This window comes from Lingula anatina, chromosome 4, assembly GCF_051362555.1.
Source record: "Lingula anatina isolate TDL-2025a chromosome 4, LinAna3.0, whole genome shotgun sequence".
Lineage (NCBI taxonomy): Eukaryota > Metazoa > Brachiopoda > Lingulata > Lingulida > Lingulidae > Lingula > Lingula anatina.
Window position 1 is genome coordinate 18,492,187 of NC_141770.1, and position 27,945 is coordinate 18,520,131.

Consider the following 27,945-nt stretch of genomic DNA (forward strand, 5'->3'; position numbering starts at 1 on the left):
ATTAAGTCATAAGTGAAACGATAACTTTATCCTGGAAATAATGAATCTTCATTAGCCGTTAATAAGCGTGCTTTCATTAAATCAATAAATCATTTACCGGTTCATTCACATGATTACATATTGCTGAACTCTCATTAAACCAAATTTGCTTCTTCATGGCAAATGTTCACGTGGTGCTCCTGTACAGTATAACACGCTTTAATTAACATATAACACTTAATCAATAGCACCGCCCTCTTACGCACTAAGGAGGTCATAAATAAGAATTAAGGAAAGGTTGAAGTGGGTAGTATGAGCGCGTGAAGAGGATATTTTATTCGAAGTTCATCTGAGAGCTCCGTGCGACAGTGCCAGCTCCTCGCCATTGATTTTCATTAAATAACAGCTCCGACAGCTGTTGTTCCGGGGGGTGTGACTTCCAGTGTAAACACAGGCATTCGATCCCCTTGTGTCTGTGTGCATAACTAACGAATTCGTCACTAAATTATTTAAATTTTGCGATATTGGATCTACCCTAGCGCAGGAGAAATTCAGTGTCTTGCTCTGTGTAGCAGTGGAAGAAAACAGGCATTAATCGCACGCCGTACAGGGCTTTATGTGTTCTTAAGGACCCCTTTTCGGTGTTTTATCAGTGACACCCCCGGTCCTGTGAAATATTACCTAGAAAAGGGGTAACCCTGGAGAGGAGAAGGTTTCTTAATAAATACCACGACGATAACAACATCGCCTAACGAGGCTACAAGCTGTAAGGCAACGGACGAGTGGCGCTTTTACAGTTCGCTTCCAGACGGTAGGCCACAAGCTGAACGGAGGTTATTTTACTGCAGTGGCCCTGATAGGACGGCGCTATTTTACTTCCACCTCTTCTTCTTCTCTACTACATCAACATCGTTGGAGTTTTGGGAGAGGGGTTGCTACTAGACGCTTTGCTACCGCCGGAAGTCGCGATAAGGTCAGCGCTCTCTTTAGATCCCCTCGCTTTAAGTGACTGAGCAAAAACACGAAGCGAAAGCGAGAGAGCGACAGAGAGCACAGAGGCAAGCAGAGGCGATGCAGTGGTTGTGAAACTTGCTCCCTCGCTCCAGAGAGACCGAGTAGATAGCTAAATAGATATATATTAATGGACTCACGCACCAGATGACATAGGATTTTATTTATGGAGATCTATTTCTTAGCTGCTGTTTTTACAACAGCACTGTCTATGGGTGAGTTGACTTTTTATACTCGTCTAGTTTCTATTTTCAAAAAGTGAAAGAGCATTTCTTTTATTCTATGGGGCATGCTTAAAGTAGTTCTCACATGGAAGATGACAGCAGTATCATGGAAACTGTGATAAAACATCTCAAAAAGTCACAGTGGTTCTACCAAAGGACCTAGTCATTAGAGATGAATTCTGCTTCAGAGATTGACATTTTCTCCTTAATAACCACTCGATGTTCTGTACCCGAGGCTCATTGCTAATAAGCTAAAAGGGGAAAATGAAATGTCCTCTTTTATGGTGAGCTGTAACTGATTTCTCTTGTTATTCATCGGCGTATTGCCTTAACGGTATGATCTCGGTGTAATAAAGCATTAAGTAATAGCCCTTTGATCAATCATTTGGTGTTAGCGAATGCATTTCTCTAGTAATATCCAAGTTGGTATGTTCTGTGAAACCAGCTATATTCACTATCTGAGAAATGACTGGCGCCTGACTCGACTAGTATACTTGCTCAAGTCCTATTTAGATGTTAACTCTTCTTCGACTTGAATAAATCCAGATCGTGTTGGCCGGTTTACGAAGATTATCAGCAATCCAATTGATTAATTAAGTTATTACAGTTTTTACATATCTGTCATTTAGAAAATGCATAACAAGCTTAACAGATTACAATGGCCACTCACATGACCACTTGTAGCTGGGTGGAAGTAGTCGGTACTGTCCCGAGTTTTTCGTCTCAAGCACTTATTCACGTTTTCTGTCTTTATATTGAAATTTAAAAGAATAAAAAAAATCTCGAGTAAGATTGCTACAGAGGGTGATACTTAGAGGAGTAGCTTTGACGAATGATCAAGACGTAAACAGAGTGAATTGAGCAAGACAGATGTCTCGAGGCTGCTGGCCCGAGGTTCCAAGCCTGAGCGTAAAACGTCACTTATTCCACCATGCCCTTTCCCGTGGAATAAGGCGTTGAAATGCAAGCTTCTGTTTTCCCCCGTATTGTTCACCTGTTTGCACACACTAGTAACCTTGTTATGAAAATGATCGCCCTGCTTTTCCTGTCGACTTTTCACGCGTACAATGCCAAACCGTTAAGTTGTTTGATTAGTCAGACTAAGGAATTTGGTCTCAAACGCACTGCCTCTAACAGCGTTTTTAGGCATTTAGGGCCATTCTAAAAACAAGAGGCACTTGTGGATATAGGGATATGAAAAGGGAGGGGACACAAAGATATTTTCCCTAGAGAACTGTAATGGAGTTGAAAATAAAGGGAACCAGAGAAGATCAGCATTGGTCAGAATTGTGCCGGAAGTGACGTGCAGTGGTGTTAGAAACGAAGCTGAGTGGTCATTTTAACATAGAGGTGAACGGCAGTGAAGACGGGTTGTCGGAGGAAAAAGAAGTTTTCTAAACAACATGGTAAGATAACACTTTTTCTTTACGCATTTTGGGCAGAGAAAACTTGTAGAAATAATAAATGCATGATATGAAAACGTGACACGGAACTTGAAGGTGCAAAATCGTGCTTAATTGGCGGTCAACTTGTTTTAAAATGAATGCTGCATCGACCGCCATTGCGACAAAGAGTGTAAATGGAAAATAATTCCCGGGAGGCTGTAAATCGTTGCCATGTGGAAATTTGGCATTAATATAATCCGATATGTCCATATCTAAGTATTTTTGGGGTGTATGAGCTGCAATTAGAACGAAGTTTTAGAGGTCTTGAAGGACCTTGTGAAAACAAGGAAGTAGTTCGTAACTAACAAGTGAAATGTACCGATCTCCGACTGCTGTGCACAGCTGTATCTTTTTTTCAATATATTGACGAATTTTTGTCACAGGACAAATAAAACATTTCACTGACAAGATCTTCCCAAAAAGACAAAAAGAGAATTCAGGTGAGCTGACAGGTAATTAAGACTAGCTCAAAGTACTAATAATTGACATTATTATGCAATACTCAGTTGGTAAAACGATTCTCACAGGTAGATAACATGTAACATGACCAATGTCTATAGGCTAATGATTGCCAGCCTGAGGAAATTGATTGCCAGTCTCTTTTGTCAGTGATTTTTAACTCAGATAAGAGGCTGTCAGAATGTCACCTTTGTCTTGGCATTTGTCACTGATTAGCGCCTTCCCCAGTGTAAAAGGTATATCAGTGTGATCATGTGTGTGGAATTTCATGCCAGATGGACATATAAAGATCTAAAAATTCGTCAATATATTAAAAAAAAGATACAGCTGTGCACAGCAGTCGGAGATCGGTACATTCCACTTGTTAGTTACGAACTACTTCCTGGTTTTCACAAGGTCCTTCAAGACCTCTAAAACATCGTTGTAATTGCAGCCCATACCACAAAACACCCAAAAATACTTAGATATGGACATATCGGATTATATTAATGCCAAATTTCCACATGACAACGATTTATAGACTCCCGGGAATTATTTCCCCTTTACCCTTTTTGTCGCAATGGCGGTCGACGCAGCATTTATTTCTAAACAAGTTGACCGCAAATTAAGCACGATTTTGCACCTTCAAGTTCCGTGTCACGTTTTCATATCATGCATTTATTATTTCTACAAGTTTTCTCTGCCCAAAATGCGTAAAGAAAAAGTGTTATCTTACCATGTTGTTTAGAAAACTTCTTTTTCCTCCGACAACCCGTCTTCACTGCCGTTCACCTCTATGTTAAAATGACCACTCAGCTTCGTTTCTAACACCACTGCACGTCACTTCCGGCACAATTCTGACCAATGCTGATCTTCTCCGGTTCCCTTTATTACTTGATTTTGTTTCGTTTACCTCATAATACTTCTTTATTTTGGCAGGGGGGGGGGGGAGAGGGGGAACGGTGAACCTCAGAAATTAAAGGCACCCGCCGTGCCCTCTCTTAGGGCCATCATTGAGAGGGGATGATACAGGGTGATTCAGGGATATGTTGACACTGTCGTAGACTTCCGCGTATTGGGGCGTATCGACGGCGCATTACGTGGCAGAAAACCGGACATGATGAACGGGGCCGGAACCTAAAAGAATGTTCGGAACATTTGCGTTTACTTTTAGCAATGTGTGGATACGTTCCGAGTTCTCAGTCAGAAAGACCACCCTCTGTCCATTATAATTTTCGCTTTGTGTGAAAAAACAAAAAAAAAGGTTTTGATGATGAGACAAATTTGGAAGTCGATGCATGGATTGATTTAAAAGAAGCTAATTTTTAAACTTTAACTTTAAAATTTGAAATTAGTATACACACATAAAGCTGCAGCGAAGATTGAAAGAGGACTCTACACTCATAACTGGTTTAATCATTCCCTTTTCAAAATCTTTTGCAAAATATATTGTTACAGTTCAGCAGCCAAATCATGTAGACGGCAGTTTTAGTTTAAGAATAAGCCAGCTGTTTATACTGTGCTGTAGATAGGGACTGCTGGAAGGAATATCAGCGGTCTTTGCTTTACCATTGATTAGACTTGACACTTTGAGAGACAGTCGCAGTATGGCATCCACTCACCACGGCTATATAAGCCACATACAATACGGTCCGTGTATGAGGGGCAATGTGATTGGCACTGTCAGGCAATAAGCAGTGACCTTTTTCCCATGTCACTTTGTCAAACTCTGATATTGGTTTTGGTTTTGATTAAATTAGTATAGTAGACTGCCTTCCGTGAGTAGAGCAGCTGCTAAAGAATTGGCTACCAAGAGTTTGTTGTGTCTTTACTTGCTGTATTGGTTATGTAATGTGTTGTGATGATTATGCTTACAGCTCTCTCTCTCTCTCTCTCTCTCTCTCTCTCTCTCTCTCTCTGTGTGTGTGTGTGTGTGTGTGTGTGTGTGTGTGGGTGTTTGTTTTAATTTATTTTCATTTTCTGAAGAAATGTTACTCACCCCCTCATTCATTGTACATGAACATGATAGATGGCAGTACATTGTGAAATACTTATAACAATATATATATACATATATATATATGTTTTAGTTTATTTTCATTTTCTGAAGAAATGCTACCCACCCCCTCATACATGGACCCATGACCATGATGGATAGCAGTACATGGTGAAATACTGATAACAATGATAAAACACGTCTCGACTGTATTTCTAACGTAATTACAGCCCGCTAGAGAGTTCCACTGGTGAGAGAGTCTGCGTTTCCTCCGAGAGACGGATTCACACATATGTACATTACTGGATGTATGTCGTTGAACTTAGTAAATTGAAATATGTCAAATGTTTGGAGAATATATGTGTTTTCCCTCCCAGGCTCTTTGGGTTTCATGGTGCACTGATTCCAATACTATTTACTGGCAAATGTATTTATTTTGTCCTTAATGTGTAAACGGCGAATGTTAGTGTTCGCAGGGTCACGCCTCGTGAGATCTTCTAATTAATGACGGTCAGCATCTACTCCCTAACCACCACTTGGATTCCCCGGAATTGACGGGAACATCCAAGAATGACTTATGTCTACCTCACATGCCCGTTACACACGTAGGCGTACCACCCTGAGTGCAAATTTTAATTGTGATCACTCTTACTCCACGACAGCATTTAGTTTAGGCTGTTTTCTCCGTACAGTCAGCCATGTGACACACAGGGTGAGGGTTTGAGCCATGTGAATCACATGGAAAGAAAAATGACTGCACTTGTTCAGAGATGAAGAAAAGCGAGACATTTCCCTCCGAGGGACGGGGCCAAATGCCATGGCAAATTTGAGGGAGCACAGCTTGACGATGTAAAGTGGTGGAGGAAAAAAGATGTCTATCATGACACTGCAGATGTTCTTCCTTTTTGTCATACATCCGGACATGTGACACGACAAGGAAGATTTAGAATAAAAGAAGAAAGTAAAATGAAGGCATTATTGGCAATAGTGCTTTTGTTATCTCTACTGCATATTCGTATCACATTTCATAATTTTTAGTGTAAGGAAAGAAAGGGAGAGAGGGAGATCGAAAGATTTGAATGTAGAGAACACCATTAAAAATCAGGTAGCACAATTGTGTGTGTGTGTGTGTGTGTGTGTGTGTGTGTGTGTGTGAGAGAGAGAGAGAGAGAGAGAGAGAGAGAGAGAGAGAGGTGGGGGTAGAGAGGCATATGAATTTGACGAAAGTATAATTTGAAGAAGTCTAATATGAAAGCATGCATGAACTTATGCTGGAACCCTTGTCGAGATCCTTTCTTTCGAATATCCATAAAAATTCCTTGCCGGGATTTATGTTCTTTATTGTACGCTAACAGTGAAAACTGATACCACTGTTTTAAATTGACCAGTTAAATTGAAGGCATTTCAGATGCACATTTGGAAAGTCGGGTTTATGACAAGCTTTGTTCTCACTTTCAGTTTTAAAAGTTCACATTTGCGTTGAACCGTGAACCCGTTGTTTTGATGGAGCCAATGTTGACAGAGCATACTCTCATGGGCCTACCCTTATTTCATTGTCAAGTCAGTTCCACGGCACTTACAAAATGGAACTCTCTAGAGGGTTGTTTTCCGGCTCATTATTTCCCATATACCACAATGAAATTTTGCTTTTCAGTGAAGGATATATGTATAGACTTCGTTTTTATCTCATATCATATCTGTCATCTGTGCTACATGTACTATAGATATGTGTGTGTGGGGGGGGGGGTCTTTTTCACATTATGTGAAATGGAAAGTTACTGACCACCAGTATGTTTGGATATGCTACTTAGGGTGGTGTAACTACAGTACTTCATACGTGTACTACTGTCTGTAGTGTGACAAAAAGAAAGATGCGAAGCGTGGAGAGTTTTTGTTTTCGAGAGAGAGAGAGAGAATGATAATAATAATACACTTACAATTATACACTTATTTTTGTACTTATTCTTCAAGCAATTCTTTGTCTGTACTCCTCTAAAAATCAGCTTTGGACACCCGTCTCAATTTCTGATACGTGTTTCGCTTTGATGACTTTTCACGAATGAGCACCCAATTGCTGGTTTGTCTGTTTGCAGAAATAACGCCTGGGTTTCAAATACGATGTGGTCCAGCTCGTAATATTTTTCAGTTTTCCGTTAAGCGTTCACACATGGACATTTAAAAATGAAAGACGCTGGCAAACATCGGATCTGAATCTCAGAGAAAAACTTCAAAGTCGTCTGTGGAATTCTAGGCAGTAGAATTCCTAATCATTTTACTTTGTCTAAGCGAGAATTCTCTGTTTATTTTTTGTGCATTTCAGAATTGTTCACGTTCTTATTGAACTTCTACAAGCCTGTTATTTAAACTGAGCACCGTCGTTGCGACTTCATGTCAGCTTATTTATTTCCACACACGTATTGTCCATTACACTGAAAAGAAGTGTTATGCGAGGTTATTCTAGGTTATTTATTTCATGCACTCATTTTCCTGGTATTCGGTAATCCAGTGAAGGTTTTTTCCTGACTTATTTATCATCCATTTAATGGTTTTGTACGACCTACAAGCATTTTTTGTTGTAACGATGCCAGAGTGCTTTTCTTACATGTATCACAACAAGTTCCCTCTCGAGACCCTGTCCTGGCTTAAGGCCTATTTATGTACCTCACGGTAGCAATACTATTGAAAGTAGCCGCAGACGATGGTAATATCGGCATATGACATCTCCTACGTGTTCATCGTAAAAAACACGGCTATTCAAGGGGCTATACCTAAATTTATGTTCATCACTAAAGGACCCAGAATGAGTAGAGGATGACAAGAAGTGTTAAAATGCTTTCACAGTACCCCCCTTCCACCCACCGCGCCGTAATCACTGCATGTGAGAGTGCTGAGCTCTGTTATAGAGAATGCATTCCTGATGATTGGAAGCTCTGATGTAGTGGGTTTATTCATCTCCGTACATAATAACCATGTAACACTGTACAGCAGAGCTGTGTCGAAGAGGGTTTGAATCTGGCATTGCAGAGCTCCGTTGTAAAATGTTTTTTGTAGAACACCATTGTAGCAGGTTTGTGCTTTATATTACAAAGCTCTGTTGAAAAAGATTTGTCCCCGTTTTACTGGTATTGAAGAACTCTGTCGTTGAGGGTTTCTTTGTATTCCGTTACCAACAACCTGTATCGTTCACAAGTTTTCCCCACATCCGAAACACTAATTCCATTTTGTTCTACGAGCAAGACCGAAATCCCTTGTTTCCATTTAATTGAATATTCTTCTTTTAACGTCTGTTGATTAGCTCGTCTTCAGCGTCTTTAGATTATCGAAATGGATATAAAAGAGCAAATCTAATTGGAACAACCCATAGGGACATTTTTTGCTTTATATTAAGATACAAGGATCTGTTTTGCAAAAGGACTTAAGCCGTCGAAATTTTTAGACCCTAATTATAGTCCGCTTTGGTCAGAGGTTAGCCATAAATAGTCTAATTGAGGAAGTGTTGGGTCTGAATTATACAAAGAAAAAAGGATGATATTTTATAGCAGTATTCACTTCATTTAAGTAGTCTACAATGGCTTTATCTTTAAGTGAAATAGAACAAAGTTTTGTCTGAAATTTAAGACCAATTTTTGTGTAAAGTTCCGTTGTAAAACCGGTTTCAGTTGTTACTTATATCCAGGGAATCGTCTTATATTCTAAAAATTGGGGCATCACGCGTCTTAAGTAACTCTACACGTGTAACAATCGATCTTTGATAAAATTATTAATACCCCGTGTACTTAATTGAACATTTTACCATTCCGAGGGCGCTTCAGTTCACCACGGGGTTATTCAACTGACTATTAGCGTTAAATTCAAATGGTTGTTGTACATGACTTTTAACTGCAACAGGCTTTTGGATTAATAGCATTTCGTTACTTCGGAGCGTAGGCCTATAGAAGTAATATCGTTTGCAATTTATTCCAAGTTGGTTTATGTGAACATTTTATGGTTTTCTTTTATATCGGGCATATTTTCGGTATTAAAGCCGTGTGGAGAGTTTTATGAAATCCTGAAAATGAACACACTGCTTTGGTTTATGTTCACCCGTTGTCCAAACTGCATACGCGTTCTTTTATATCGCACTTATTTTGGTTATAAAAAAGCCATGTGTAAAGTCGTAGAAATTCTTGGTAACCAACAAACTGCTTTTCACACCTCCCAAGTTGACAAACCACTCAGTGCGTTTTTCAACCATAAAAGGATGATTTGTTGATTGTCTTTCGCCTCACCGTAAATCAGACCGCCAATTTATTAAAGAAACAAAGGTTGCTACTTTTTTGTAGTCCGGTACAGTATTTTCCCAAATACAACTCACCGAAAACGCGCCTTCTGTGCATTTCCTAATGATCTTGGCCTATTCATTATGGGTTCTGGCTATTGGCTCGTCTTAGAAATACGATTGGGTCGGATGATAACAAGCCGACGGGTGATAAAAGTGATGGGATTTCAGTACTGCTGTAGGTATTTGCGTTTAATTTGTTTCCTTGTCGATCCAAGATTCTTTTCAAGAGTCAAGTGCCGTCATGAAATAACCCCGAGTAATATCCGAGCGCTGTCCCGCGCTTTCTCGATTTCACCGAGAAATATAATCTTCTTGGCAAATCTCTAATTGGCTATTTTATTGAGGGAAGTGCCAGAGCATCTTGCTCGATTCGAAGCGGAGTGTCCTGAATCACCCTGAATACGCCAGTGCGGAAAGTGACAACGATGAAGTGTTTTGTAAGCTATAATTGATTGTCATCATTATATTAATAAGTTGAAAAAAAAAAAAAAACAGAATTGAACAAGAGTGCATTTAAGATGTTAGCTCAGCATGCGAATGATCAGAAAAAAGTGAAAAAACATAAATCACATTTTTGGCCAAAAGAAGGTATTCCCCTACGTTCAACCAGCGCTTAAAATTACAGGAATTTCCAATAAGGTTGGTAATCAGGTTATTTCCGCAATTTTGTTTTGTCACAGTTAAAAATAGCTGTCAGAAGTAATATCACTCCTCATCATTTGTACATGTATGATCATTGTGACTGCAAGAGATCAAAGAGAGTTGTGGGAATCTCAGTAAGGCAGCTAGGATATATTTACCGACAGAAATGGGCAGTGCTTCGATACCCTGGGTACATGTTCTGTCCTTCAAACATTGCTTATACTTTAACTCTGATACAAGTGCTGTCCTTCGAAAGCACTTCGAGGCTATCCTGTCGAAGATCGCTTAGAAAATATTAATACTCAGGGTACAAATTCTGTCTCATGCGTACAGCTGGGAACAACTAGCATTCATATAAATAAACAGCAATTCACCGTTTGGAGATGAGGGCAAAAACAACGCACAAATTTAGCCTTTCCGAATTTCAGGGAAAAACTGTGTTTCAAAGAAATAATTCTGGTTGTCCTTACCGCGATAGGTGAATGGCACTCGAAACTCAGGGAGAATGTCATGGATAAATGGAGAGAATTATATTACCCTTTCAGTGACAGCGGGATTAAAACTGTGTGATTGGGAAAAAATTGGCCACTGTCGTGTATTCTGATTTAATATCAGTTTCCATAATTTGACTCTTGAAAATTGCCTTACGCTGTTAAGTGTGGCAGAATCTTTTGAAAAAACTCCGGCAAATTTGAAAAAATTGGAAAGGGAGATTAGAATGATTGTATTTAAGTCTTGTGACTGTAACAACCTTTGCAATTTCCAAAAATATTATTACCAATAAAAGAAAAAAACTTATTTTAAAGGTATAAAGGAAATTTTATGTTATATATTTGAAGCCCACGACCAATTTAGAAGCACAAATATAATACCATTATGATGTTAAGGATGACCTCCATAGAATACAATGAAATGGTTTAGCTGAACAGTCATTTGGTCAAATCTGAGGTCTCAGCGGTTATAGCGAGAAAAGGAACCCCTGCTCCTGACGGTACTTAATGAGCCCATTGTATTTATACGTACATGTTCTTATTTGCCCATCGTGAGACAAGGGAGAGATAACTGAAAGGCCGTTTATTTTTGGCGAGATGATAGACATAATTGCTGATTTTACAGTAAAGCACCTGTATGATTAGGGACACTCAAGTGTGTGTGTGCGTGTGTGTGTGTTTGTATGTGCGTGTATGAGAGAGAGAGATAATTGAAAGGCCGTTTATTTTTGGCGAGATGATAGGCATAATTGCTGGTTTACAGTAAAGCACCTGTATGATTAGGGAAACTTAAGTGGGCGTGAGCGTGCGTGCGTGTGTGTGTTTGTATGTGCGTGAGAGAGAGCGGAAGTAGGAACACCAATGCCCTGTAAGCTTTCCCTTGCACGCCTTCACTCGAAAAGTAAAGACTGTAATTTGCGCGTGAATAAACCAAAACTGTGAACACAAATTGTCCATTGCAAAAGTCGATTTTTTACGTAAGGCGAACCAGACGTAGCTGCTACCTGTTTGTTTGCTCTCACTTATAAATTAAGCACGCCAGAGACAGAGCGTGTTTATAAATATATGGTTATATTTATCCAATACAAATCGAATTTTCGGCAGATCATACTCGTATACGTGTGCAGTACAGTTTTGATGTCAACTTTACAATTAAGGTACAATAATTTCTGGCAGTGGAACATACAGCAAAGAACGAACAAACATAACAAATGGCAATGGCACAAAATGAAATTAAAGACAAATGCAAAACGTATATTGTAATTCAGAAATAGCATTGAAAATCTGTGGTGCATTGCAAGAAATGAACACTAAGGTAGGCGATTTCCCGTTGTTGTGAGAAAATCTCTCCCCTTCAATACATTGCTGTGCCTTTGCTGCACACATGTATGTACAATATATGTCATGCGATGATGTATTTCTAAAAAAAAAAAAAAACACAGAAACGTTGTTGTGGTTGCTGAAGAACAAACTCAGTCGTCTGGTCAAATATAATGTCAGCTCATCACAGCTGCAGCTTCGTTCACCACCTGCGTGAGATGTTTTATAAATAAGTAAAACGATAGTCAGCGTTCTCCTCTGTATAAACAAGGTGTATTTATATTATCTGCTGTATTTACACACCGTTCACATATAGCAATAGATTCCTATAGCCTGCTGTTTGGTGCACAAAAAAGGAGCCATGGTAGCCTACTGCGGTAGAGACTTTAGATAGTATTTGACTTTTGCGATAGAGAATTGTGAAAAAAGTTTTTTTCTTAATTGAACAAGAAAAGTTAATTATATTACCTATTGTAGTAAGAAGCTTTGTGACAGGTAGGTAAAATTCCGCAATAGGGCACGCAAATATGCAATTCATTGGACAGATGACACAAAGAAAATTAGGATTTTCCTGGATATGGTCTCTTTGATTCACCCCCCCCCCCAAAAAAAAAAAAAAAAAAAGATAAATAAACATAAAAACAGAATCGACCCGCGACCCACGCCCCAGTTTCTCTCACCAGCTTTGCGTCAATATTTCATGTAGTTGAGTCAATTTGGAATTTCATCTTAGGAAGCATCAATACTTCAATAGTTTAGCATGTTCTCTCCTGTCAGCAGAGCTGTAAGTTCAAGACACCGAAGACGCTGGAACAGATGCTCTGACCTTCGCCTCTCTTTGATGTTCCCATTAAGGATCATCAGGTGGCCGCTGAAGGCACGCTCGGAGATAGGATATACACCTGTTTAACGGGATGAGCAATCCGACGGCTGAGTGCCCAGATTCGAAGATAACCCCCGCCTCTTTGCAATTACGGGGAAGAAAGAAAGATGGGGCTATCTCAGAATCTTGGAACCTTCATTTCTTTTCAATCACAAGAAAGAAAGAATTAAAGGAAGAAAGAAAGAAGGGGCTATCTCAGATTCTTAGTACTCACTGCTCTTATCAATCACAAGAAAGAAAGAAAAAGGGGATCATCTCAGAATCTTAGAGCCCTCACCTCTTTTCAATCTCAAGAAAAAGAAAAAGGGTCTGTTTCAGAATGCTTGACTCTTGCATTTTTCCTAATCACAAGAAAGTAATAACCCTACTTGTACCTCAGAACTCATTTTCCAGTCTCATGAAAGAAAGACGGTACATGTAGCTTTCACGAAATACTAGAAAACTACCATACCGTTGTCGTTGTACATGTATGAGGACCGGTCTGCCATATGTACTAAGCACAGAAGTTGAGAGAGAGAGAGAGAGGGGGGGGGGGGGGGTAGGGGAGGAGGAAGAAAGAGCTTGGAGTACTCGTGTTTATCATGGATTACATGGCTTTCCCAAATTAATATGTCACAGAGAGAGAGAAATCATTGAACATTGGTGATTTTCTCGAATTTCGTGGCTATCCTAGATCTACATCCCCAAGAGATCATCCTTAAGACCCCTCCCATCGTGAACTTATGATTAGATTGGTCTGTCAGCGCTCTTCCGGAAGGAGCAGTCTTCGATTTGTCGACGTTTTCTCTGCTGACAGCGAGGGTTAAGAATGTTGATACTGAGGATAACTCGATTTGAAATTTATTTGTATCCAAACACTGTTTTTAGCGGTAATAAATCAACGTCTCGGAAGTTCAAATTGACTTGATTTGAAGGCAGTTTATAGTTTTGTAATATGATAACATGATATGAATGCCATCGAGAGAGAGAGAGGGAGAGAGAGAGATTGAGAGAGAGAGAGAGAGAGAGAGAGGAACAGACGAATAAAGAGGGGGAAAGATGAATGGATCATTAATGGCCACAGAGATGAACGTTCAGTGAAAGCGAAGAGCAAATAGAAAGAATGGACGAACACTCAGTACAGGTTGGAAACATTTCAGACGATCATTTCATGCATGCACGAAATGTCGATCAAGGGACGTAATTAAATTTGAACGCATGGCTAGCTTTGTTCAATTCAAAAATCACTTTTTATGTACAGACACATCGTGTCTGTGCATTAAGCTATCACCTGTTTCTGTCGTCCCCACCGTCGCCATGCACTTTCAGACATAGAACGGTAGAACAGCTTCACTTTTTGTCTCCAAATTTACAAAAATTAATGAATATTCATAAAATACGCGTCGAGTTTAAGAATCAACTTGATAGGACCATTTTTTGAAAAATTATGCTGTTTCTTTTTCGACATATTTTGAAAATTAAATTATTGGAAACATTGCTAGAAAAGGAATTATTGGAAACATTACTAGAAAAGCCTGACCGAAAGCGATATCTGGAGAATTCGAATATGACCTTGGATTTGACCTACATTGCAAGGTCTAGGCCTAACTTTTGTAAAAAAAAAAATTCTGTTTAAAAAATTGTTTATGCTGATTTAATTTGACATCATGGGGGCAGTAGTTGCACTTGGGGTCTCCTTTCATTATCCTGAGTTTGGGGTCAATCAGTGCATTATCACTGGAGAAACAGCCATTAGATGCCGAAACTGAAAACTCCTTCTAGTTCTGGGACCTTAAACGCTAAGGACCTTTTGTTTGTTGCATTTTGTAGAGTTTGTCAAGTGCAACATTGTAAGTGGTGTTGGTTTTTTGTTTTCCACACAGTGTAGGAATTTCGCCATTTCAAAAAGGAGAACGTCGCAATGCTCCATGGTGAGGAATTTTCAAAAGAAAATGTGAAATATTCCAAAACTAGCAGAGATACACCCATAGAGAACTTGAATAGGAAATCATAGATTGGACATCTTAATGTGACCTTGAATTTGACCTTTGTCGTACCTTTCCACATAGAATGCACTTCAAATATTTACCATCCCCTATTTCTCCATAACTTAAACAGATAAATCCATAGCTACCATTTAACTAGAATGAGCTCTATTTCGCTGGTGATACAATGTACAATATCTAGCAGCGGTATCGCCGTTCTGATCCTCTAGTCTCAATATCCTTCTTACCTGTTGTGTATAATTAAAATTTGGTGCTGAATTTTCTGCTAGGCATTATGCAATTTTGCATCAAAATTAACAATGAAACCTATTTTGTGCATCATTCTTTTCTGCTTTTTGTCTGTACGTTTGACAGCTTTGCTGCTTTGTACACTTGTAAAAACGCCCCAAGGGAATAAAATGGAACGAATTTAAGGATTCATCGATTTTTTTTTTAGTTTGAAGTGGTTTTTACATAAGTTGCCTAATACCAATTAAACACAGTACAAGTACCAACCGTTGGACTGAAACAAAGTATTGATTACTTCTTCTTGACATGTTTGTAGTTTATTAATATTAGCTAATGAACGAACTGTACACACATTACGCTTTCCTTTTTATTGAACTTAGTTTAAACTCTTGGCTTCTCAGTGTTTACGCAATGCAGAAAATATGAAGTGTAAACACACTCTTCAGGTCTTTATCGATTGATGACAAGATACATATTAGAAGTAGACAAAGCACTGGCGAGTTCAGACTTTTTTTATAAAGGCGGTGAGCAATAACAGTAGACCATGGAAATGTGACTTATTTACTAAAATCCCTGAATCAACAGGACACAAAGACGGGAGCAATGCTTTCATTTGCCTCGTTTCGCTTAGTATACTGGTACTTTTCTTTTGGTATCAGAAGCTGACCTCGTGCCCGTTGTCTTTTCCCCCGGACTCGCCATTGACTCGTAAGGTTTTTCAAGTGACGAGGTAGAGCTCGGAGTTAGTATCATTAGTTCATTTTTCGCCAACGAGAAATCATAGTCCACAACATAAAAGTTTTTTTCCCGCCGGTATGATACTACATATTAACATAAAGTCAGAAATTATTTGACTGCTTTATTTTATAGATTTTTTTAACTGAAACTTAAGTCGTATCCAGTTTATTCCAGGCATCCAGACAGATTTATGCGTGAAATAAGGGCAGTGAATGAAACAGGCCAGACCAATAAGATGTTGGTATTTACGACAACCATGCGATTTGAAGACGACTAAGAGCTCAATAAATCGGAAGAGAAAGAAATCGACGAAAGTGGTTTTTAGTAAAGGGTAAAGCTCTAAGAAAAGTTATTTACCTAAGAAATGATCATGTAACGCCCCTCCCTGGAGAAATTAAGTGCTGTTTTCTTCATTTCTAATTTTAGTCACTGGAGACGTTTTTACACAATTGAAGAAGTGCTTTAGGTATTAAATAAACTAGTCGTCCAAATTGAATTCTCTGCTCTACATTGTGCTAACGTCGTGCAGTGAAGACAGATTGCTCTAAGGAAGACTGTTTTCATTCTGATTAAGTTAGATTTATTAACCTCTGAGTCTCTCTCTCTCTCTCTCTCTCTTTCTCTCTGCGTTGGTTAAGGAACGACTACTGGTCTTTAGGCGTGCATTGACATATGTAACTACTGCGTCTGGGTTTGAGACTAGAGGCAATAAGACGCATTTTTGACAGGTCTTGAGGCATTTGGACGCAGGCAGATAAGAAACTCAACGAAAAAAACTTCATCTTTGGCTAACCTCCCTACTACAGGAAAGAATTAAAAGCTTTTACAGCAAACCCAACGCTTTAATTTCTTATTGTTAAAGTGCAGAGGCATGGTGTGTTGTCCGTAAGCAAGAGACAGAAGTATTTCCCCTCGTCTCCTTGTTATCGAACCCTGCAAAAGCAAGGTAATTTGAAACCGTCAACAACAGTGATAATTGTAGTTATTATTGTTGACGTGAAATCTGGATCATGATGCAGATGAAGGTTTGACACGAATGATTTATACACCTTCTTTTATCTGTCATTGTTTTCATTTTGTCATCCTCACGCATTCCGTTTCTCAAAATGTCTGTAATTTTACTCTTTATTGTTAGAATAGAAAGAGATGTCACGGTAGCCGAAGGCATTACAGAACACAAAAGTGCTACTGTGCCTTTTTTGTTCGCCTCTCACTTTCCCTGTCACGGTAGTCATCAAGGTTGCGAACTTGCTGAAGCCCGACTCATTTTCTTGCTGAATTTATGTCGTTCTTAACTATTATTTTCATTGAGTATTTCAATGGAGAAATGTACGTTTTTTTTCAAATATAGAAAATACCTGTTAACGAAAAAGTATAATCACTTTACGAGTGTTTGAACAAACATTAAGTAGGATGTATATAAGAAGTATTAATTTTCATTTCGTGAGCACCGACGTTTTGAAATCAGAGATTTAAGGATACTAATCTGCACTTCGGAGTGCTTTGAAGTAAATTCGCTCAGATAGCAGCACAAAAAATAGATAAATGAATGAATAAATATGTAAATGGGATTAAGGTTATAAAAAAGATTGATTCAGGGATTTGATCGAGCAGATCCGGTTTGTTACCCGTAAATTCCAAAATGAGTATCTGTATTTGTAGAATAGAAATTCCCGTCATGGTAATCATACGAAAGAGGGTTGTGTAGATCATATTACTCGAAATATATGTTATTATTTCAGGCATTACACGTCAAACCAATAAATATCACTCTGAGGTTTAGAGGTCCCTGGAAACTGGCCACCTACTTTCGGCATGCCTCTGCCGTTCCCGATGGACCTCTGATACTTGGGGTTTAAACTGTAGAACAGCGCATGAAAGCAAAGGAAATTCACGGTCATTCTAAAAAAAACGAGTATACTTGAGGATTGGCAGTAGGCAAGGCTGTTATTGTCAGTGATCTGACTCATTTATACAATAAATGTAAATAAGAGTAAATAAGCATCGCTTTTGTTTGTAAATAAGTGCTAACAGACGTCAGAATACTGTTCACAGCGTGTTGCACAAGCGTACAGTTTGTATTTCAGTCAGAGTCAATTATTCAAAGAAACGGTTTTATGCAGACATAATTGTTTGTATGATGAAACACATGCCATACTTTTTTTACACGGAAACGACGAGGTTCACACTGGGACTCGTAATAAAAAGCTATAGCGACCCATGAAATCATTTCAGTTCAATGGCTGTTTTCATTTGCTCAAACTTATTACTTTAATAGCGGAGAGAATAGCTCGTTTCTATTATCAGCTTCGTTAGCAATTCCATAGGGTTTTCTTCACGTCAATCACTCGCTCTAGCCAGCGATTGTGCGGTTAGTGATTACTTTCTGTTGGGAAAAGCTCAGAGGAAGCCGTTTTGGATTTGGGATATGAGGCAGTGATTTTCAACAATCGCCCGGAAAACATAAACCCCGTGTTTGAGACTACTCCATCATAATCTCGATGCACGTATCAGGAATGCTCACAGAAAATCAATGAAGTTATAGATACTATGCCGTTATTGGGAATCGTATATGTAAATTTGAATTTGATGGCACGTTTCAAGTATCTGTTTTGTTACAGACTTGCGGTCATCGTAGACTGATACGGCTATTATCTGTTTTGTTTGCTAGAAGAGCATGGTGTGTTCACCCACTGAAACAAACTTGATGAAGTGCGCATTTCCTTTTAGCATTATCGTTAAAAGGTCGTTTGCCACTGTAGAAGATAGTTGGCTAAATTTTAGACTGATGCTTTGCCTTATGGAGAGAGAGAGAGAGAGAGAGAGAGAGAGAGAGAGGAGAGGGGTCAATTTCCTTCTCAAAAACTCGTCACTATGAAACACAAGCGAGCTAATTTTGTCCCAGTTTCAATCCCTAATTCCTGTCAGAAAACACCCTAACTCTGGTCGAGAAAAAGGATCTTTTCTTGCTTGAAAGAATAAGACATCCCAAAGGTCGCTAAACTTTGAAAGCTTGGCCATATTTGAAGATGAACGACCCCACTAGATAGAGACTGCGTCGTTACGGGATTTTGTTTTCGAATAAAAGTCCACGTGAATCAATCTTGAGCGAGCGCAGCTACGGTTTTTATCGACAAGTCGTATCTTTATGGGGAATATTGTGATCAAACGAACCGATAGTTTCGTCACACATCGCTAGATGAAATACTCGAACAGGGAATCGGGCGGTCAGTTTTAGCATATCTATTAGATAAACTGCATGATGTTTCATTCTCCTGATATAGTTGTATGTCAATATTATTACTTTCTGCAGATATACATGTAGATGTATAGTAGGAGTTTGCACTCATTCCTAGGATGGTCGTATAGCGTTAAATCCTAGATCACGAAACATCTGAAATAACAAAAGTGCCACCTGTTGGCTCGATTTTTTTAAACAAATATACACAAAGCCAGTGTTGTGGAGTAATTGTAGATAAAGGCACATTTGTCTTGTAAGCATGGAATAGAAATGAATATCTGATTATTTCTTTGTTTACATGTACAATGTAGAACGGAAAATGATCCTCACTTGATTCAATGAACAAATCATTGTACAATACGCATTGCCTCTCCCTTCACCTGCATGTATTTATTTATTTATTTATTTATTTATTTATTTATTTATTTATTTATTTATTTATTTATTTATTCAGAATGGTAGTGACTAATAGTGCCCCTTTTTCTTAGTCATCTTACGGTTGTCTTAACCAATCAAACTTTGTATCCAAAACGGCCAATCTTGTGACACGAGAAACGGTCACTTGAAAAGATTTTGCAATGTGGTCAACCAAGGAAGTAGATGTATCCACTTTAGTCCAATTGTTCAATGCCTTGCTCCACAAAACACTTGAGACCGAAATTTGGTCTTAACTTTAAAATCCAAAGTCGTGGTCTTCTTCAATAAAGAATAAATCCGTGGTAGTCTAAAGGAATTAAATAACTATTTGTTTAATACAGAAGTCAATACTTTCTTGTGATAAAACTGGCACAGTGTCTGATTTAAACAAACTACTAATTATCCCAGATTATCCCAATAGTGGCCTAGATGACCTCATTCAAAGTCATTATTGGCATAAAGTGAGGTCTGAGTAGACCATCATGGTGGTCTAAAAGTTAAGACCGACCTTCGGTCTAAAGTCCTCGTGTGAACCCGCCCCAACATCTTATCACCATTTCTGCACTTTTCCCCAACAACAAACATCTAGTCACTGGCAGGACGTTTTGTTTTATATGGCCGAACACCGTTTGCGGTCACACAGTTGTGTAGGTCAAGCAAAAAAGACCGAGGGTTCCGAAGGCAGTCCGTTGTTTAAGATAATAAACAGTTTCTTGTACACATTCCCTACAGGGTGTAATACATGATTCAGAGTAGGGAATGAACAGACACTTTTATAAAAGGCACACAACTTTTTCATGAAAGAAAGTCGAAGATGGTAATCTCAGTGTTGATATGATACACAGAGCAATGATACATTAACAGTATTGTAATGTCGTCACCCTGAGTTAGAAAGATAACTGGAACCCAATTTGTAGGCAACGGAGGCATGTTGTTAATAGAGATCAGTTTCCAGTCTACATGCAAACCTCAGGGTGAATGTTATTAGCCTAACTAATATTCTTCTGTCACAGATGATTTGCTTCGGTCATTGGATGAAATTTGAAGGACAGATAATCAAAGCACTAATCCTGCCCAGACTGGTTTTGATTAAAACCGTTTTAGTTGTAAATCCTATAGATAATGGAAATTGTAATATCCCCTTTATGATCAAGTTTTTTGATAATAAATAAATAAATAAATAAATAAATGAATAAAGATAGTCTTCGTAGGGGATTCGTGTCATGGAACGGAAAAACTCGTTATGCACTGTAGTTGCAACTTTAGGGAGAAAACGCTTGATCAAAGACTATAGATTGGCTCTCGGTTTTTCTTTAAAAGATTGTAATTAATATTGGTCGAGGTAGAATTATGCTAAGGAAGAGCACTAGAATAAATCAGTGGACGAAAATATATTTTTACTTTAACACGTGGCCACCCTAAAGCTTTGGTGGTACAGTGCCGCCGGAATGTCCCCTTACCAAATGGCCGTATGGTTTCCCAACCCTGCCCCATATGGTCGAACAATAGAGGCCGTATGATAATTACAGGGAAGGGGAATCCCCAAGCAATCCTTATCGGACACCCAAATTAGTCGGTTCAACGAACACGGTCTGCCCCTTCTTAATTGCCTCACTTAAGGTTTCTATTATAGCTGATGCAAAGAGATTGCTATCGACACGAGCAAACAATACCGGGTTATGTATCAACTGCAACAGAAGACTCGAGTAAAGGCAAGTCAAATATTAGAACAAAACTCTGAAGAACAAATCAGGCTTAGTTTTAAAACACGTATAACAATTTTATTTGATGATAATAAGTCACGATCAACAAAAGCGTAGTTAAAATGGAAATTTTTAAATAGCTAACATCAAATAAATATCAATGTCTCATTACCTTTATTACATGTGTTGCTAGTTTAGTAGCCTGATGCACGACCTTCTCTCTCAAGTACCGCTGGAATCACCTTCTTTAGGTGATTAATATATTTATTACTGTATAATACACTTTTCTGCGTTAATATGGTCATCTCCTCGTCTATAACGTTCATGTGGCGCAGTTCAACCTTTGAGGGACGTCCACTTCGTGGCTTATCTGCAATACCAAGCCCTTCGTCGTATTTATTTAACACATAGTAAATGGCTTGTCGCGACACTTTATGGCCTTCATTTTCCATTTGTGCGGTTATGTTTTTAATTCGCACCCCTTGTTCTCGGAGGGCGATGATACGCAGACGCACGTAATCGCTAAGAGGCATCTTGGAATTGTGATGATTTGGAAAATTTGAGTGTCGGTTTATACCGTTCACTTGGCAGGTGACACGATGGCATGGAAATCAGTGACATAAACGTGTCATATTAAACAAAATACTTATTGGCCATTTAGGAAGTCCAGATACACAAACAATCCTGTTGACACGTGTCAGTTGATTTAGAATTATGTGCAATTGATTAGATTGGATTGAAAAGCGTCATCGCAATGTTAACATTAATTTTAGACGACGCGTGTCACACAGTAGTGATTATGTAATAGCCAGGGCTTAATCACTGTGTTTACCCGGTATGAATAAAGTTAACCTGAACTGATTGTTAATTAATGTGAGATGACACGTGCCAACCAGTGAAGTTAGCCCGAGAGATTGTAATCCATTTTTTTAAAATTAATTTCTTTTGATGCGTTTAAGTATGAAGAAGGCTTTTGGTTAAGTTTGGGCTTTAGATCGTAAAGATGAACTATTCCTATCGTTTTGAATTACATATCAAACAATGATAGAGAAACAGTTCCTACTTTGTGTCCTATAGAATCAAGGAATCAGTCTTTCGGCCGGCCACCCGTCGCCTTGGCAAATAAAGAAATATTCGAAATTCGACAACGGGCCAGTTCCCCCGGCAACTTTTGCGTTCAGTTGATGGGAAGGTTGTTTACGATTGATGAACGAATACGAAAGGGCAGAAATGTTACGGGTGTAGATGGGAGAGATCCGATATGCAAATATAGACTGAACTATATTAAAGATATGGCTAACAAAATGTTTATCAATGAAACAACTGACAAGTCTTTTTGGAAAAAATGCATTTCGTCTATGAACAAAACTAATAGAAATATAAGGACATACTATAAAAATAAATTTCAATCTTGTTAATAATATGTATATAGTAAAGACAGTTTGAAGCCTAATGAGTATTACATGTACAAGTAGTGTTTTATTTGATCTTTAATAAATTCATAAATTTATTTATTAAACTCTATGTGAATTCAATCAATTCATAGCTACAATGTACACGAAAATTGCTGTCATCACCGAATCTTTTTGGTAAAGGGACTTTTAAAAATCACTGTTGGCAAGTTCTTATGCTTAAAATCTCCGTATCAGAGTAGAGTGATCAAAGTAGAGTGAAGCCACCGCGCATTAAAGGTCAATTAACGCTTGGACGAACACTTAATTGCGACCACGCTCACCTTCGATCTTTATCTCAGCGAGCTAGGGTTAGGCTCTTTTGTTAGCAGAAAGTTTGTCACGATAATTGCCCGACGGGCAGGGTATGGAACTATTGTTAACAGAAACCAAACAGCGTATGGATGACAATGTTATTTCCATAGTTACCGAGCCAGGCCGTCCGTACAACCCGCAGCGACCCGGAGGGTAAGTAAGGGGAGATTCCGGCGGCACTGTATCCTCTGGTCCCTCCTCTCCATCCCTAAATAGACGAGCAAAACGAGACAAAACCAAGCAATTGTCCAGTCTTGTGCCCTAATAATCATAGTAAATTGTATCGTGTATTATTTAGCGAGCAAAGCCAGGCAATTTTTTTGACGCCCCCTTCTCCCTTTTTAGTAAAAATCCTCTATTAGCCAGTGCGCTGAGGCAAAGCCAGACAAAACATTTGTCCGACGACTGACCCCGTTACTGACCAAAACATACTTATTGTTGTTGCTGAGAGGGAGTAATCTCATTACATTATTTGTTCTCCATTAAAGTTAATTTGTTCTCTGCTGGATACAGCAGTTGTAAAATCTAGTACGATGATGCCAATTTTCCTGCTGCTTTGACATGAATTCTGTCATTTTGCTCTTGCCAAAAGTGGATGACGTGGGGATTAGGATGTAGGACCCTCAGATCCAGAGCACTGGTTGTGAGAACCTCTGCCACCCTGAATTTCAGGGTTCTGACCGTGACTTTGTTTTTACACCTCACATTCTCTCTGTCACCCTGCGTTTTAGGGTGCCATGTTGACTTTCTTTACACCCATCGCCCTGGGTTTCAGTGCTGTGACAGTAACTCGCCTCTACCCAGTAGGCTCTCCGCTACCGTTTCAGAGACCGGATGATACAGGCGCGCCAAGTATTCCCAAGACATTTAATTGCAATTTTCACAAAATAACTGAACTCGAAATTTTGCTGGCGATTTTCAGACTTAAAATCAGGTCTAGTTCTGTTCAAGATACAATCCCAGGTAGTCCACCTATACATAACATAATTATAGCTCTGAGATATAAGCAATATCTTCCTTGCTTTAAAACAGTCGCAATAGTTCATTAAATTGGACTGCTTCAGGTTTATCATGGGTTAAAGAAAACACAAACCGCCTTAAAGTGGAGTAATTCTGATAATGGTTTGAGTTAAAAACAAAGATGGCTAAGGTATCTTTTTTCCGCATGACGTTGTAATAACCGATGGTGAGGAAAACTAATAGAACCCGACTGCAATTTATTAATCTGATACAAATTGGAGGTTTGGAAAGATCATTTCTCAGTATAATCTACTTCTGATGTAATATTATCTCTTGATGGAATGAATAATTCACGAGAAATGAAAGTTAGCCTTACCCTGTGCCGACATGAACCAAACGTGTTTACAGGAAAACAACATATATGTTCACATATATACCCTTGCATGGATTACAATGTGTCCTTGTGTAAGCTAATAAAACCAATTGGGCATAAGGATTGGTGACAATTTTTTGATATTGACCAATTTGTTATTGCGCACATGACGATTATTATTACAATGAACTTATTTTGCTCACTCCGTAATCCGGCCTTGTGCGAATGTATATCTTTTTTTTTTTTTTTTTTTGTGTGCATGTATACCATCTCTGCGAATTTGTCTAAATTACGATGCTAGCGAGTCGATTGTTTAGTTTCTCTATTATAAACATTTATTCGTCCGCGTAATTGATGGGCAAAGTTCCTGTCATTTTGTGAGATACTGCACGAGGGTCAATAAGGAAAACATCAATAAAACACCGCAAAGTACCGCCTAATGAGCAACATAATGAATGGATATTAAACAGCTCTCCATTTAAAACGACACATTCGATCGCCGTTGATTTAATAAACAGAAAGAGCGGAAGGGGTCGAATTACGATAACGTATGGTTATGAAGGCTTCAGGTAAAGGTGAAAATGCAAAGTGATATTAGCAGTGGGACACAGTAGGGTGCATGTTTTCCAGATATATGCTTCGCAAAGTTCAGCTTATGATTATGAGATCATAGATTACCATCCTTATGTCGAATGGCAGCCGGAATCTAAAGGGGGCCTTTGGTCAAAATGCCTAATTTTCGCATAAATATGCCACCAGCAACGTGAAATAGTAGTTATCGTACTGTTTCTCCACAGCTGCATGGCTAGTCAGTTTTCAAATACCCTGCTCTTCTCGCAGACTGCTTCACGTACCGCAGACGATCTTAAAAAATGTTCGGGAAATGAAGGGTGTTGTAGTATGGCTTCACACATGAGAAAACTGCATACATTGGGTACAATGTATGAAGCTTGGGACATTTGTGCAAAGTGAGATTTCTAGAAAATTGCCCTGTGTAATTTAGCTGTCAAACATTAGCTAGTGTGTTGACTTAATAGATGACTTTACTACTTATCTGCCGTAACGCATTTCAAAAAGTGACAGTACATTGTGTTGGAAGTACCGACGCATTTCCGTTGTTCCAGCGTATCTCAACTACCACAGCTTGTCAATAGTCCCGTTATTCCTTTCTTTCTTGTATTTTGATGTTTTTCTTCCGAATTCTATCTTCGATCTATTTTTAAATCCTCAAACGGATAAAAGATAGGAGTGGACCAAAAAAGAACGGGATTTGTTTAGCTTGACGAAACCCCGGCCCGCTCCTTTTCATGTTTTAAAACTTTCTTCTACTGTTTTGTATTGTAGGTGATGCAATTCGGTGCTATATTTGTCATTCTGGAATGCTTGCCGGCTGTAAGGACACATTTGACTTCAGTAGACTTGCTAGAGCATCTGCCTCCTTGGATATGGAGCCGTTTGTAGAGTGTGAATACGGGTGCCAGAAAAGCAAGACACAGTCTGGAGGTATGTTCTCATCCCCCACCCTTCTCTCTCTCCTTCTCTCCTTCTCTCTCTCTCTCTCTCTCTCTCTTTCCCCTCTCTCTCTCACACACACACACACACACACACACAGACACACACACACACACACACACACTCAGTGACGTATACACACGCACGCACACACATGCAGACCTCGCAAACACCTGTCTGTATGCGCGCGCACAGGTATTTCGTCCGTCAGACGTACATGTGCGTGTGTAGTATTTTTCTTTCATTGTGTGATAATCTTTCGAACTGTAATAAACAATATCTGGTACACAGTTAAGCTGCAATAGTATGACCAACGGTTGAAAGTTTATTGCTAAGTCAAATACTAGTATGTTCGTGGATCTAGCGGGATACCAAAAAATAAATAAATAGATTTTAAAAAACTTCATGGGAATAACACACTTCTAGATTTTCAAACTGTCCACTTGACAAAATCTATTTATTTATTTATTTATTTATTTATAATTGTAATTTTCTTTTTTTTCCAGACTATTCCCTGGTGCTACGTGGCTGCGCATTAGGAGTACAAGATCATGGTTGCCAGTACATGCAAGCGAAAGGCGCAGACATGTGGTTTTGTTACTGCAATTCAGAACTATGCAACTCGGCTCAACACAGGACTGCCAACTTATGGTGCTATTTGCTCGCCATAGCAACTTGTATACTCATAATATACAAAAGAACATGATGGTTTAAACTAATATATTTTTAATTACATGATATTGATATACAGTACAAGTGGAAAAGACAAATGAAAACTCATCAAGATTATGGGAGTTATGGCACGTGTCCTTAAAGAGGTCACCATTTTGTGTAAAGTTAGCGGGTTTCTAAAACTTGGAGTCAAAATGTCCTACAGGTAGGACGGGATTACAGTGGTTGCTGTAGATGCCCCCACCCCTTGTTAGGCGTAGATGCTGAGCACCGACGATCAATTCCATCTGGGTTTGAGACTTAAATTCATTTGAGAAGTTTTTTTAACGCAAATACTTTTCCACAAAGAAAGTTATAGACTGTTTGATTTTTGTCGATGAAATCTGGAAAATCTCGATTGATTTTCGACCAGTGGGACTTATGGTTACCTTTTATATCCCCTTATTACAAATGTAAACTTTAATATCGATTCTACAGTAATGTGTGTGTGAGTTGCGGGGTTGCCAAACATATGATATGGGCATTGAGGGCTGTTCCCTAATGGATGGATATACAGATTAACTGGGGAGCAATCGAATGTTTCGATACGCCAAATGACCCGGGCAGAGTCTGTGACCTGCCCGTTGATGCTGTGAAGGGGGGAAAAAGACGCCAGACTTTTGACGCTAAAAAGACAAACGTCCCTATTTATATATCTGTAGTGTTGTAAACCAAAGAATTCATATTTGTTGACACATTCCTTGTCACGTTGACCATTCATCACGGACATCTGGGTCCAGAATCTCAAGAAAATATCCCGAGTCCTCTTATTATTAATATTCATTATCTCTGTTTTAGGCTTAAACTGTTAACAATCCACTTCATTCTTTTTATCTCTTTCGATGCCAAAGAAGAGCATAGAATATTTGCTCATTGCCGAAAACGCTATTTTCAGATATATTCACTACCAGGTATAATCTTGTTCATTTCAGTGATTTTGTATTACTCACGTGAAAGTAGAAATAGTGCCGAAAAATTCATATTGTATTAAATATATTTTTGTCATTTCGCCTCTCATTCCCTTGAAATGTTTAATTTTATTTGATTTTTGTCTTGCTTATCATTAAGTTTGCCAACCGAATTACCAATTACCAATAATCTGCTTTACAAATTGCACGTATAACTTTTCCTTACAAAAAGAGTAGCAATACGCATTTAATCAACATGTCTTTGTCTACCTATTGTGTGATTCAGTGTACAAAGTATGTTCAAACCTTTCTCTTACATTGTATCAGGCATGTATAAACCCATATTGGAGAATCACTTTCCTAAGATAGAAAAAATAAATCAGATAATTTCGTATTTTATTGACTTCTTTTCTATACCAGTATCCCTTTCAATGGATTTTTATCTGCGGAGCAGCTTAGAAGGTCTATAGGTCGTAAATTTAATACCGAGGCCTTTCCTTTTCGCAGGTTGTTTAAGAACATGCATTATGTCCGGATCGTAAGCTTGCTGCATAGCTGATAGAAAGTTGAATGATGAAGGGATATATACATGCGCAAGACTAACATAACACCGTTCTCTTCTTGGCTGGACCGTAAATGAATTTACTAGTACT

At 38.7% G+C, this 27,945-nt stretch overlaps 1 protein-coding gene across 1 annotated transcript; it reads left to right on the forward strand.

Moving 5' to 3' along the window:
• Nucleotides 1-540: 540 nt before the first annotated feature.
• On the forward strand, nucleotides 541-27,686 carry LOC106162212 (UPAR/Ly6 domain-containing protein qvr). Its single transcript, XM_013539393.3, has 3 exons — nucleotides 541-1,205; nucleotides 25,506-25,664; nucleotides 26,180-27,686. Exons 1-3 carry the CDS (start codon nucleotides 1,157-1,159, stop codon nucleotides 26,377-26,379), a joined length of 408 nt encoding a protein of 135 aa, XP_013394847.2. The 5' UTR covers nucleotides 541-1,156; the 3' UTR covers nucleotides 26,380-27,686.
• The last annotated feature ends 259 nt before the right edge of the window (nucleotides 27,687-27,945 follow it).